Genomic DNA, 15,555 nt, shown 5'->3' with positions numbered 1-15,555 from the left:
AGCTGGTGCGGAGGCTGGGGTGTGCTCTGAGAGGGTGTCCAGGGGTGGAGCACAACTCCCAGCTGCTCTTACTCCCAGTGTGCCTCTCCGAGGCTCAGTCCCAACTGTCGCAGGGTTTCCTCCCTTGGCTGCGTTTAGGGGTTTTCCGCCCCTGCTCGGTACAGGGGTTCAGGGGTAATAATAATACCTCCTCTGCACCCCAGCCTCATCTGTGCCATGTTTTCTAAGGTGGGAGAAAGAGTAAGCCAAAGAAGAAACAGGATTAGTCCCCATACAGTTGAGAAACTTTTATTCTTAAATAAAAATTGTTCTTTGTAACATTGTTCATCTGGTCTCAGTTTATTGAGCATGTTTGTGTCGTCATGTATAAGTCCATCTTGGTGTGGATTTATAAACATGAGTTCTTTATGCAATTCCTGTACAGTCCCAAACTTCTTGATAGTTGGTAATGTTATACATGAGTCCTTTATGTAATTCCTGTTTAGTCCTATCCATCATCCTTTATCCATCATCCACACTGGTTACTCAGGGCAGTGGGTTGATCCTCCATCATATCTGGTTAGGCAGGAGGTGGCCGGCCCAGGATGGATCTTTGGAAAGGCTCGTCTCTCCTCATCTCAGTGTGCCTCGAGTAGGCAGGCAGCCATGTGGAGAAGATAGAACAGGGAAAATTAGCTCTGTATAAGGACATATACGTGACAGATGAAATTATAAACATTTCTGGAGTGTGGCAGCAATTCCTTCATTAAACTAAATTACTACAGCCTAGCTTAAAAAGGCAGACCCAGAAGGTAACATAGACTTGGGAGCATTCTGAGACATTAGCATCCATCCACTGCACTGTCAACAAACTTGAGTGACCACGTGCAGTGACAGGATGACAGCACCAGCGCTCCAGTCTACCATAAAACCCTTCGCCTATGAACCCCTGGATCTGTACCTTTATCTAAGGGGGCTTATTAGTTACCAAACGCTAAACTTAATAAGTGCGTTTTCAACCTAGACTTAAAGATTGAGACTGTGTCAGAGTCCGGGAGGCATTTTGGAAGATTATTCCAAAGCGGGGGGGGGCTTACAAGAAAAGGCTCTTCCCCCTGCTGTTACTTTATTAATTGTTGGAACTAACCAATCTACTCAGAAGAATCTCATTATCAAGACTGCTTAAAAACATTTTGAGATTTGCATATAGTCTGGTTGTCACATGTCAATAAATAGCTCTGAGGCGTGGCCAAATTTACTTCAGCAGCTATATCTCAGCAATGTTTTGACCAATCTTCATGAAAATTGATCAGCTAATAGGGCACATGACTTTGAGATCACAGGTCCAAGATGGCCACGATTGTCCAATAGGGGGCGCTATAACATGGGAAAAACTGTTTCTCAGAAACCATTAGACACAACAAGCCAAAACTTTACATGCATCATCAGGGGCCCAAGTGGTATCAAGGCACACAATGATGACATCATCACTCAAAAAAACATGGCCGCCATGAGCCAATTAATTAAAATTTTTATTAATTGGCCATTTGACAGACTTACTATTGGCCAATCAACATGAAACCTCACCACTGTGCATATCTCAAGACTCTGTTACGCTGTGCAGTTTCGAAACATTTGTGAAAACCATGCATAACACCTCCATATTTTCACTTAGGATCATGAAACTTGATTCTTTTGATTCCTTGCACTACACCTGACAACTTTGCAATTACAAGTTCTATTTAAAAATGCATAGTTTTGTCACATTCATCAATTGTTTGAAAACAGCTCTTTATGAACTAGTCCTAGGAATTTTATTCAATTATGGCAAAATTGGTAATCTGTAGACTCTGGAGGTAAAAACTGATTAAAAATTTTTGGATTTTTACATTTTCAGGTGGGTCCATTTTCCCACTATATTATTGTGGCCATGCCATATATGACCTATATTGCTAGAACTCATAAACCATGTAAGCGATGAACTCCCAATTTGAAAGCCTTTTATAGCCTGAGGTCCTTGTGAGGTATGCCAAGTCTGTTTCAAATCGGGGGCGCTACAGTACCCAAAAACCTTAAAAATCATTTAAACTCATGCTGCAATCCTGTTATGCAGAATACAGACAAGTAATGGGTCTTGTATGATTCAGATCAATGAGTTCTATAACTTTGCAGTTACATCTCATAACAAAAAGTGCCCTGCCTGACCAGAAATAAACCTTTTATTTCACCAAAATGTCCTATTTCATTTCTGAGATTAATGAGATATCAGTATGGTAGTACTTGGGCTCCATCTAGTGGCCAAATTCCAGAACTGAATAAAAACTATTGCTCACATGAAATACCACACAAACACACCACAAAGCTGATCTCAGCATGTGATTTAGTTCTGTGATCTAATAATTTCAGTGGCATTTTTTTCCACTGAAACAGCTTTCTTTCAACTTTTGGGTCTAAAGGACCTTTTGTAAGTAAGTAAGTAAGTAAAGTAAAATACATTTATATAGCACTTTTCACAGGCACAAGCCACAAAGTGCTTTACAACGGAAAATAAAATAAAATAAATCAAAGACACAAAAACACACACTATAAAACAGAAATAAAATACAGTGTACAAGGTCAACGGCTGCAACCTCCACCACTAACCAAACGCCTGCGTAAAAAGGAAAGTCTTTAGCTGTTTTTTAAAAGTATCTACAGTGTCAGCTGATCTTAAATGTGGAGAAAGTGTGTTCCACAGTTTTGGAGCAACCACCTTAAATGCTCGGTCTCCACGAGTCTTTAGACATGAGCGTGGCACAGACAGTAAACTCAGGTTGTTTGACCTGAGTAATCGTGATGAAGTGTAGGGGTGAAGCAGGTCAGCGACATACACAGGAGCTGTGTTGTGTAGTGCTCTGTATGTTAAAGTTAAAATCTTGAACTGGATCCTGAATTCTACAGGAAGCCAGTGTAAGGATTTTAAAATGGGTGTTATGTGAGACCGTCTGCTTGACTTGGTCAGTAACCTCGCTGCAGCGTTTTGAATTATCTGTAAACGACCACGAGCTGATACACTGAGAGATGAAAACAAGGCATTACAGTAGTCTATGTGAGATGAAATAAACGCATGGATCAGCATCTCTAGATCTGCTGTTGAAACCATAGATCTCAGTTTACTGATATTTCTCAAGTGGAAGAAACAGGATCTTGACAGCTGTTTAACATGAGAATCAAATGCTAAAGACTGATCGAAGATAACTCCCAGATTTCGGAGGCTAGTGTGGACAGCAGAGGAAAGAAGTCCAAGATTTTGCTTAATCGTTTGACTAAGCCTATCAGGAGCAATGATCAATACCTCAGTCTTGTTATCATTTAGCTGTAGGAAGTTATTTTTGGGCTTTTGGGCTTCTTTATGCCTATTAAGGCCAAAAAGCCTATTCGTGTGTGAACCCGCCAATCGCCGCTTGCGGCTATATTTGCATTTGCAACTGTTGCTTCATTCATCATAGCTTGAATAAAATATTTCGGAAGAAAACGTGTATCAAAATATTTTGGTTGTCTGAAAAGTTTGGTGTACATACTAAATACTAATCATCATATACCTGCAGACTCACTTATTTACAGCGCAACTTTTAATAAGAAGGCCTGAAAAACATCCTTAACCAGTCATTAAGACTTATGCACTTAAAAATTCCTTAAGTATGGGAACAGAATTCATAAGGAAGTCATACATGATTTTGCTTGTTTGACCTGTTCAGACAACAAGAATTCCTTTTGGCTCTCTTTTGCCATCCTAGAAAAAAAAGTGGCTAATACTGAGCACTTGAGAACTCTCCAGGATGATACAGAGACCACACGCCTCATCAAGAATCCTCCACTAAGATGAGACAAAACCATCAAAGATATGCTCATTATGCATGAGATAAATTATCATTTGGAAAATTACTGGCACTGTAGCTTGCAACCGCTCTAGATGTTGCACACAAATTTATGAAAAAAAATCTGAACTTTTCTCAAACAGAGAAATCAGAACTTTCTTTTACCACACACTGTTTCTCATGCAGGATCCTATATTACTTGCAAGAGATAATCGAGAGAAGGCTTACTTATTGATTTGTTGAACACTCTAGTTAACACTTTCGCATCCCACTTCCAATCTATTTCTACTATTATGGGATGCCTATTCAAATAGATTGCAAGTGGGATGTTTTGTGATTACCGATCCCACTCTCTCTCTTTTCACACACACGCACACAAGAGAGAGAATAGAGGGGGGCTTATTCCAAAAAGATTTACGACTTTGACCTCTAGTTGACCCCGCCCCTTAACTCACCGGAGCCGTATAACCCTAGACACCTGCGACACACACACACACACACATAAACAAACATGTGCACAAACCCTAGTCACACAGACCAGCGCTAAAAGATAGGGATCTCAGACACACACACCCGTAGTCTCACACACACCCACTCCCCTGAACAGAACAGGAGGATCTCAGACACACGCACACACACACACACACACACATGTCAGAGTCCCCTTGACCCACTGTGTGAGTTTGATTAAATTTGCACAAAGTAAAAATTTTGGCTGAAAAAACTGCATCCCAATTCCAATCAATTCAAATCAATTGGGATGATTTGTACTTACCAATCCCACTTCCAATCTATTTGAATAGGATCCCACTTCCAATTTATTTTCATGTGTCAAATAACTTGGAATTGGGATGCCATTCACATAGATTGACTTCTAAGTATTTTATTTAAAATAAATGACTGAAACACTTCAAAAACCATTTATTCATGTTCCCCATGTCTGGTTTATGCAAGCTAACTCCTAGGCGATTTCTCATGTAAAATTACAAAAAATTATCAGTGTTTTGAAACGTCTGAACTTGGCTGCGAATAGCTCCGCCATTATGATTCTAACTTCCGCTAGCATCTATATGGGATTTCGCATATAACGTTAGCATCAAGCTAACTCCTAGGCGATGTGCAGGTTACAATAAAGCTTTGAATCCTTTGAATCAAGCAAATTGTGTTGTATAATTTCTTAGCTAACCAGCACAGTCAATAACACAATATATAATGAGTAGTTCTAGCCTGCTGTTTAGATCACAAACAATTATCAGTGTTTTGAAACGTCTGAACTTGGCAAAGAATAGCTCCGCCATGATAATGCTAACTTCCGCTAGCATCTATATGGGATTTCGCATATAACGTTAGCATCAAGCTAACTCCTAGGCGATTTCTCATGTAACATAAGCAGATATCTAAATCCAAAGGGATCTCCCATATAATATTAGCATCAAGCTAATTGTTACAGAAGTGGTGAAGTGCAGAACCAGCAGATTAAAGAACTCTTTTCCCCACTGCCATCAGACTCTCAAACTCTTTTTTTGCACTGTCATTTGCACTACACTATGGGCTACAGCAATATATTTATATTTATTACTAAGGAATCCCATGTTGGTGGAGGGAACAGTGGTGATGAGGAGGTGTTGGGTAGATGTTAAAGAAAGGAATACGGAAGGACAAGTGGTCCCCAAATGTATGAACATTTGTGTTTAAACTTTAGGCCTATGCCTACAGCGCAATAGCTTATTGGCTGCCAAACGCCAACGCTTCGAGCTACGGACTTCATGCTCGGGCTCCTGCATCAGGCCATCACAGAGATGACCTCCACCGATTTTGGGACCTCTACGTCAAAATTTGGGCCCTCAGCGTCCCCATATGCACATTTGTGTTTAAACTTTAGGCCTACGACTACAGGGCAATAGCTTATTGGCTGCCAAACGTCAACGCATCGAGCTACGGACTTGCAACTTGGGTTCCTGCATCAGGCCTTCACAGAGACGACCTGGACCGATTTTGGGACCCCTATGTCAAATTTTGGCCCCTCAGCGTCCCCAAATGTATGAATATTTGTGTTTAAACTTTAGGCCTACGACTACAGCGCAATAGCTTATTGGCTGCCAAACGCCAACGCTTCGAGCTACAGAGTTGCAACTCAGGATTCTGCATCGGGCTATCACAGAGACGACCTCGACCGATTTTGGGACCTCTACGTCATTTTTTGGCCCCTCAGCGTCCCCAAATGTATGCTTGTGACCGCTCTGTGTTAGAAAAAAAACACATTCAAAACGTAGCCACGCCCAAACCGTATGACCTAGGGGTCTGTGCTCGGAGTATGTTCATCATTGGGTGGCGTATAATAACACTCTGGAAGCACGTGCAGATACGTGCAGGTTTGGTCCTTCAGGGGCCCCACACTCATGGTCTTGTGCTTTAAAAGTGTTAGAAGAGATTCTGCCTAAAAGGGCAAATTCAAACGTTAACCACGCCCAAACCGTATGACCTAGAGGTCTGTGCTTACAGTATGTTCATCGGGGAGAGGGGTGGATGCACAGGCCATAAGTGTGTGCAGCTAAGTGCAGGTTGAGTCCCCCAAGGGCCCCTTTAGAGTGTTTTTTACATTAAAGTGAATGGAGAAGGCCCAAACGCATGCCACGCCCAAACCGTGTGACCTAGGGGTCTGTGCTTCGGTTTGGTTCATCAGTGGGGTGTCCACATAAAGCTTGTTTAACGGCGTGCGGCTGCGTCTAGCCGTTTGGAAGCACTGGTACACCATGTCTGCAATTTCTAAAATGGCAGACAGCATGCCGTGCCATGTGCTTTTTTTTAGGTTTAGGGTTGCGGCTTCTGAAGCACGTAGGGTCATGACATTTTTTATGTGGGTTGTCTGAGGGCCCATAAATGACATATTGGAGCCCCACCCCCCTAAGTGGGCGGGAACAAAAAATTGCCTTTTTACCTGTCCGTGAAAAATGAATGGAAATTGGGAGTGGGATGTGGCCAATCAGGGCTTAGGGAGGTGCTTTGACATTGGGGCTTCGAATGCTGGTTTGTCCCGGGACCCTCGACCACATATCCCAAAACCGCGTGGCTAGGACCTTCCAGAGCCTTGTAAAAAAATCTGAAAAAAGATTCCTGAAAAATATTTTCAATGGACTTTTGAATGGACTGGGAAAAGGGATCTGTGTCCACGAACCATCTATCAGATAAATTGGAAGTGGGATGCGATAGGGTTAGGGTTAGTGGTGTGAAAATTCCGTGAAAATTCCGCTTGGTTTTCGGACTCATGCTTACAGTATGTTGTTCCAGAGCCCTCCCAGACATCCCCTATGAAATTTCATGACCCTACGACCTCGGGAAAGTCACTTCCTGTTCCACTTACTGGTTCGTTTTTTGACTTCCCGACCACTTACAGACACGAGCTTTTAGTATGTTGTTTCTGGTCCCCTGCAAAGTTTCGAGCCGATTGGCCCATGGGAACACCTACTTCCGAGCCACGCCCACTTTGGGGGGCGGGGCTTAAATATGTTGTTCCAGGCCCCCCCCCCCCCCCCCCCCCCCACTACTCCCCTATCAAGTCTCAAGCCGATCAGCCAATGGGAACACCTACGTCCGGGCCACGCCCACGTTTGGGGGCGGGGCTTCAATATGTTGTTCCAGGGGCCCCCCACTACCCCCCTATCAAGTTTCGGGCCCCTACGACATTCGGTTCTCTTCCTGCGCTCTTACCTCTAATTCCTGAACTTGTACACGCCCACCTGGGGTGGGTAGTGGCCAACCATCCCACTTGCAATCTATTTCAATACCAAGCAAACACATGGAATAAACTGGAAATGGGATGTGGGTGGGGTGTGTCCAAACGTCCCACTTACAATCTATTTGAATAGCATGCCAACACATAGAATAAATTGGAAATGGGATGCCATGCCCGTTTGCCCATTATGCCACGTGTTAGGTCTTAAAACTGACTCTGGATCAGTGTGCGGTATTGGGTGTGGTCCACGGATAGCTCGAGAGCGCCCCTACAGGCGTCCGCGAACCCACTATTGACCGTGGTAATCTGGTCAGTAAAAGTAATCACATCGTGTCCAATCTGCAATTGAGTTAAAACAGCAACTGGGATCCGCGTTCGGGTTGCGATACCACTTGGCCACTATGGCGCCCACTGGCAATCTATCTGAATGGGAAGTGGGATGTGAAATAGGGGTACTTTACTTACTCTCTGGAAAGCCTTGAGTACTTCACTGCAATTTAGGTAGTGAAGGTTTTTATTAGTCTCTATATCTTTTTCTTTAGTACACTTGTTACACACCTGGAATCTTCTTGTGTATGTGTGTGTTCAAATGTAATCATTACAGCCTACGTTTAACGAACACAAAAGACTACACATCTTTACCAGGACACTCGATGACAGTACACAGATATGTAGGTCCCTGCGCGAGCGGCGTGCGCGTGAACGTCTCGCGGTGCACGAGGACACGCGCACAAAGACGCATCAAAGATCTACGGTGCAAAGTGCGGCGCGAAGGACAGCGGCCGGGTGCGTCTCCCCATCAACTACTATCAGAGCAGCAACCTGTGGTTTATAAAGGAGGCGTGTAACTCAAACAGGGCAAACGAAGATACATTATTTACTTCAGTTAAATAATAGAGGAGCAGGTAGTACTCATTACACTATGACTTAAGGAGAAGGGAGCTGACGTTCAACGCTTTCCTTCTAACACATTAAAAGCATGTTCTGTGATGGCCTGGCGCCATGTCCGAGTCTGTGTCCCGCTTTGTCGGTAAAGACTCCTGCGTTGAAGTCTTGAATGAGGAGGAATGAACGATTAAGCGAATGGCTGACTGCATGAATGAACGAAAAAGTGAATGAACATACCGTCAATTAATAACGACATGTTATTTTGTGTTTTATTGCGTTTTATTGCTAGCAATAATTAATAATTATTAATAATCAAACCAAATCTAATATTGTTTTGTTACATTTTAACAAGGATTTATTTGTTTCAAGACACAAGAAACCGGAGGGGGATGATATATTTAAAATTGTCATTTATTTAAAAAAAGATAATCCACAGCACCATCTGCTGGGCACGCAAAGTGTTACGTGCGAGACCAGCCTGCCCCCTACTGTGTTTTTATATGAAAACCACATTACATTTCTTGGGACTATGATGACTTTGAACAGGTTTACAAATCGTAGAGGCGTATGGTTTATCTAGAGCTAATGAAAGTGTCCCAAGAGAACATATAACAGGAAAAATAATATAACAGAAAAAAAAATTGCTGGATAGACTATGGTAATGGTTATACGTACATGGGAAAAGGTCTTCAAACGGGGTTCTTTCCTGGGGTGTGTTTGTAAGAACGTGTCTGGGTTTGCTGAGTAGAACAGGTGTACAGAAGGGTGAGGTTCTTCTCCTTTACTAATACAGAGTAACTACTGATATTCAGAAAGTATGAGGAACTGACACACACCCACACACACCCCTCCCCAACTGCTCTGTCTGTCTCTAGCACCTTTTTATAAGGAACTGTGTGTAGGAACACTCACGAAGTCTCTGCTGTTCGATGCTGAGGGAAACATGGTGTGTGCCAGCTGCGTTTCTCTGACTGGCCCCCTGCTCACTGTGACCACTAAGAGCTTCTCAAAGCGATATCACTGAAGGACCGTTCTTCTGAGCGCATGGAAATTATGAGTTTGCTGTCAGATTACAGATTTTCCTTTGCGCTTTCTCTTTTATACTTTTTGTAAATATTACTTTGCCTGATTCTGTTTATGTAATAGTTTATTTATCAGTTTTCACTTCATTCGGGTTTGGCTGCCTACAGCTTGTCTCAAGAAAATCCATGAATCTGTGAGAGATGAAGAAGAAACGTTGCACTGCACCACATTTCATGGTAGGAACAAACATTGGCAGCCCTCCATTTCTGCTCAGAAACACCCAAAAACTGTAAAAACATTAAATAAAGATTATTTGACAATAAAGAACATGAATTAAACAACATTGAAATAAATTGTAAAAATAAAATCATTTTATAAAACACAGGAGCCAATCATTAACATTCTGAATTGAAGTTTCTGCACTTTTTCCTGAACATGTGACTTGTCATGGTTGACCTTCCACCCCACTAGCTGTATATGAAAAAATTAGTGGTGGGACTTTAACGCGTTAATTTCGATTAATTAATTACAGGAAAATTAACGCACTAAAAAAAATTAACGCATTTTAACGCATTTAACGGACGAGACACTTTTGCACCGTGGAATGTTTCTCAGTGCGCGAGTTCCAGACATACAGTACAGATATGGACGCACAATAAGATCATGATGGATATGACTGAAGAGGCTACGCTGGTGGATGGGAAATTTAAATATAAACTTCCAGATGGAAGTAGGCTACAAACAAAAATAGTGTTATTTACACTTTATGTAGGAAGGAGTTCGCTTATCACAGGAGCACTTCCACCCTTCGTTACCACCTCAACGCAAAACATGTTGCAGCTAAAGCTGGGCGTATACTGTGCGATATTTTAAATCGTGTACTCAGCTCCAGCTCAAACTACGACTAAATCGCAGGGAGAGTCGGCTCGTGGAGCTGCTTCAACAGTGCGATACTCTCACGAGGAGCGATTTGAATTTCAAACATGTTTGATATTCTTGCGACGCTGTGATTTCTGATCGGGAGTTGTGAATCGCTCCTCGTATACCTGTGTAAACTATACGATGCACGACACGCGATTGAGCCGAAACGAGAGAAAAATCGGCTGAAAATGGGCCAAAAATCGCACAGTGTACGCCCAGCTTAATGCGCAGGTCAGTAATGATAACTTAGCTGCTAAATGTATTCCTAATACGATAGGGTGACCAAACGTCCGTAATTCATATCCTGTGAGGAAATGTCCTGGTTTTTAAATTACCTTCATTGGACCATTAAGACTGGATTAAACTTTCGCGAGTGACCGTAGCGCGCGACTCCGCCGCGTTTATACATGATGCGTCACATTGTTTGTGTTGTCCGCTCCCTGTGATCGAAGATAAAGACTTACAAGAAGCGCTGCGAATTGCGTCAACTGATGCAAGTTACGAACTACCGTCCAGGGGTGAGTTTCCCAAAACGTTCTTAGCGCCAAGTACTTCTTAACCTCGTACGTAAGAATGAGGTAACGAAGTACTTGGCGCTAAGAACGTTTAAGGAAACTCACCCCAGAAAGACAATGTCGAAGAAAATCCAGCAGCTGTATGATGAGGAATAGGAAGTAAAACAGGTTATTGTGAAGAGCGCCACAAATGTGGCTCTGACTGGGGATCACTGGACCTCTGTTAGAAACAAGAATTATCTTGGTGTGACAGCTCATATAGATGATGACTCTATAGATGATGAAGATCCAGTCATTTGCTTTGAGCATGCAGAAGACCACTTCTAGGCACTATGGAGATGCCTGTGGCAGAAGCCTGGGAAATTAAAGAAATTGCTAAAATGCTATTAAAAACATCTTCTGATTTACTTCAATTCTTCCAATATCCTGAGCAAAACTCCCAAAATGAAACAATATTTTTGATCAGAATTTCCAATGTTCTGAACTGTTTTCTGCACACTACACATATATTGGTCTGTGTAGTAGACTGGTGGAAAAATAAACAAGATGTTGAAGTTTATGATTATGTTCATTGATTCATTCATCATTCAAACTTAAATTAATATTTCTCATGTTAAATACTGAAATGCGATTAAAATGCGATTAATTTCGATTAATTAATTACAAAGCTTCCGATTAATTCGATTAATTTTTTTAATCGCGTCCCACCCCTAGAAAAAATATAATAATAATGTGCAGGTCATCATCATTTAGCATTCTGTAGCATTTTGTTCACCTCTCTCTTTCTCTCACTGTGTGTGTGTGTGTGTGTGTGTGTGTGTGTGTGTGTGTGTGTGAGGTGGTGATGGGGTGTGTGTGTGTGTGTGTGTGTGTGTGTGTGAGAGAGAGAGAGAGAGAGAGAGAGAGGAGAGAGAGAGTGAGAGAGAGAGAGTACACTGGCTCTGTTTATAAGAAGCAGTGTGTGTGTGTTCTGCTATGAAGGAAGTCCCAGGCTCATCTCTCGTCTTTGAAGACTCAACATGATCCTGAACGTGATCCTCAACACTGTGTCCTTCTCTGCTCTCCTGCAGTCTCTGTCTGGTAACTCACAGCCAGCGTCAACCATGCTCACTTCTGATGTGGAACATTTTACATTTCTTCTTCGCCTGTAGAAGATAGCTGTAACACTCTGCAATTGGTTATGTAATGATAATGAGAGACTTCGATCACACTGCAAACGTTTTTATGTCCGATTTTGGTGTGTTTGCAGGGTTCGAGGCCATCGTGCATCTAACCCAAGAGAAGACTATGGACGTCAGTGTTGGACAGAATGTAAAAGTTCTGTGTAAAAAAGATCAAAGTAGATGGGCAATATCATGGTACCAACAGAAGCAGGGAGATGTTCCAAAGTTCTTACTTGCTGACAGCAGCAGGGCCAGTGGTCTACCCAGCAGGTTCACATACACCGACAACGGCATGGATGAATACCTGAATATCAACGGGATGCAGGTGGAAGATGAGGCAGTTTACTACTGCGGCTGCATCATCTGTGAGGACCATCACAGTGTTGCAGCCTGTCACACTGCCTGTATAAAAACCTCCAGTGTCCTGAAACTACTCTGACTCCGTCTGGTACATGAGATCTAGCACAGGACGCCGTTGATTACGTGCTGGTCGGGGATGTCTGGGTTCCAGGGTTCTGGGTGGGGGTGTTGGGTGTGGCCGTGGGACGCTGGGCTTCATGACTGAGGGGTTTTTGTACAGCGTTGTCACACAGTGACACGGCAGCATTGGGGTCGGGACGGAGCTGAGACTCGGTAGGTCCTCACCACTCTCTCACCGCACAAATCACAAATCCATGTGAGATTTTACAATTGTTTGAAACATGCTGAGTTGTGTCTCAGCTGAACAAAGTCAGTTTTCTTTGGTATGTTGTTCCCTTTGTATCTGTCAGTTAGCCCATCTGTGCAGTTAGAACACACACACACACAAACACACACACACACACACACACACACACACACACACTCGTGATTACTAGGGGGCTGAGGTGCACACGTGCCCAGAGCGGTGGGCAGCCCTAGCCCGGGGAGCAGTTGGGGTTAGGTGCCTTGCTCAAGGGCACCTCAGTCATGGCCTCAGGTCTGGGAGTTGAACCCACGACCCTCCGGTCACAAGACCAGTTCCCTAACCGCCAGGCCATGACTGCCCCTAAATTTTGCCTTCAAAATTGGAATTTGAACTCTAATACAAAAATGATGACTGCATCATGTATGTTTAACTCGTCATAATAATGATATTTGTTTTGTGTTGCCATTAAAATTTTTTTATTATTATTTTGAATTTTTTTATTACTTGTTAAAAGCGGAGGACAAATTTCGATTGCGGTGTAAAAATCACAATTGCCAAAATATGGCACATTTTTATGTATTTATTAGTTTGCTTATTCTACTGACCGATTGTAACATAACTGCTGTTCATTATAATACATGTTCAGTGGAAAACCTTATAGAGAACAGACAGATACAATAGGTTACTTTGAATTGCTACAGACTAAATGACCTTCACGCATGAACCCATCATGTAGACTGACTGGTGATTGAAGGTCAATCAAGGATCCTTTTCCATATGTTCATCAGATCTAGTTGGAAATGTACTAAAGAACTTTGGTTACATTTCTACAGAGGCACAAATAATTAACAAACCATTGGTTTAATGTCATGGGATTCCCCAAATGTTAATGTTAGGTTAGGTTAATGTTAGAGTTATGTTTAGAATTAGGATTGGGTTTTGGATTGATGCTTCAGATTGGGGATAGGTTTAGAGTTTAGAATTAGATTTACAATCTTTTTATTCCATTTAGATTTCAGCTGCTTTTATTTGATATTTAGATGAATGTTAGAGAATGATAAAATAATCATCTACAAAGTGTCAACATTACCAGAAGTATTACCAGGACTTGTATTATATAATTATAAAGCTCTGAAGACAGAAATACATGGCAAATGAAAAAAAATGAAGTTATAATGAGCCATAATGAAATGTTTCTGCTCATGTCCAGCTCGTCCCGCATCTCCCCAGACCCTATTGGTCCTGGCTCCCTCCCAGGCTCCACCCTCTGGGGGCGTGGCCAGCATGCTGTGCCTCGCTCGGGGTTTCTACCCTGATGACGCCACCCTGTCCTGGCCCGAGGACGGCACCACCATGGCGGGTCCCGTGGTCCAGACGGTGGCGTCTCGGCGCCAGACCGATGGCACGTTCTCACGGAGCAGCTTCCTGAATCTCAGCACCGAATGCTGGAATTCTGGACACAGCTACACCTGCACCGTCAGACACTCCGCCCTGACCAGCCCTGTGAGCTCCACCACCGGGATGGAGAAGTGTAGTTAGACGGGTGGAGGAGATGATGCAGCGCTCACGCTGTACTCCTAAACGCAGACGGGAAAAAAGGTGGAGAAACACGTCTACAGAACATCTGAGTTAATGTCACTTCAGCTCCTGGTTTCTTCTTTGTAGATGTTGTTTTGTTTAGTAGCTCACTGGACCTGTACTGACAGCTGCATGTGTTTCCCTTAATAAAATACATCTCAAACATTTAAAGTGATGTGTGAGGTTTTGTGAGCGATTGTACCACGGATGATATTTGCGTGTTCAGTAATTACAACCTGCACTGTCCTGCTAGACAGTTGGGATTTCCATGTGAGTTAACTGTGAAAATTTGCTCTGTTTAGTTCATATGCAACAAATTCATACATTTTTAAAACAATATTATGACATTTAGAATTTCAATATAACAAGAATCCTAAGACATCTCGTAATCCAGTATGCTAATAACCTCTTGCTGCTTCAACTCTATTTCCACATTTAATCTTAATGTGTGTCCTGCAAATTACATTTGACTTGTACATTCACAGGAGACAAAGAAATTCCAATGCTGTCAAAAACTGTCAGATTTTTCATAGTGTATCTCAATAATAAATGATTTAAATGTGATATTAGTCTTGATAACCACACTACATTATTGTTGTGTAAGTTAATTACACTGATATGCTGACTTGCTGTTTATGTACAGGGGTAGAAAAATGAACATTAATGCAAATGAATTTTTCATGATATGATTAGGAGAACTAGGTGAACAGCAGATGATTGTTACACCAGTACTGCGGTTTGTCTGTGCAAGTGCAAAATCCGTAGGGCTCTCGTAACATGAGGCCACTAGAATTAAACCCAAATCTTCTTTTGGAAGATTTTTTAATCCAATTCAATCCTGTGCAACTTGACAGTTAATTGAATGAGTTGACAGGTTGTGAGCTACATCTTAAAAGGTGGATGCATTTCTTGAGAATCAGATAGAAACACAGCATTCAAGGAGAGATCTATAAATACCCCCACTATCTCCTCAGTGATCACATTTACATAGAATAGTTTCTGTCCATTTTCACACACCTGTTATGGTTGATGTCTTACTTCCTGTCCGTGTGTGTGTGTGTGTGATGGAGATATATTCAAGCGTGTGCCGTGGGAGTGAGTTGATCTGGGAAGACATTGAAGACTCCTCTTTGATCGTCTAGAGGACAGGACACCATGGACATCCATTTCTCCTCCATCAGCTTTCTGCTCCTGTTCACATTGTCTGGTGAGCGTAGCCCGTCTCTGAGCC

General features: G+C 42.4%; 1 protein-coding gene across 1 annotated transcript; it reads left to right on the top strand.

Annotated features, from left to right (window-relative positions):
• Positions 1-11,914: 11,914 nt before the first annotated feature.
• LOC143481129 (immunoglobulin kappa light chain-like) lies at positions 11,915-14,285 on the top strand. Its single transcript, XM_076979072.1, has 3 exons — positions 11,915-11,996; positions 12,166-12,483; positions 13,957-14,285. The coding sequence occupies exons 1-3, from the start codon at positions 11,936-11,938 to the stop codon at positions 14,283-14,285; spliced, it is 708 nt and encodes a 235-aa protein (XP_076835187.1). The 5' UTR covers positions 11,915-11,935.
• The last annotated feature ends 1,270 nt before the right edge of the window (positions 14,286-15,555 follow it).

The sequence above is a fragment of the Brachyhypopomus gauderio genome, chromosome 17 (assembly GCF_052324685.1).
Source record: "Brachyhypopomus gauderio isolate BG-103 chromosome 17, BGAUD_0.2, whole genome shotgun sequence".
NCBI classification, from domain to species: Eukaryota; Metazoa; Chordata; class Actinopteri; order Gymnotiformes; family Hypopomidae; genus Brachyhypopomus; species Brachyhypopomus gauderio.
The sequence above is the reverse complement of the archived record's forward strand: the minus strand, read 5'-3'. Positions and strand labels throughout refer to the sequence as shown.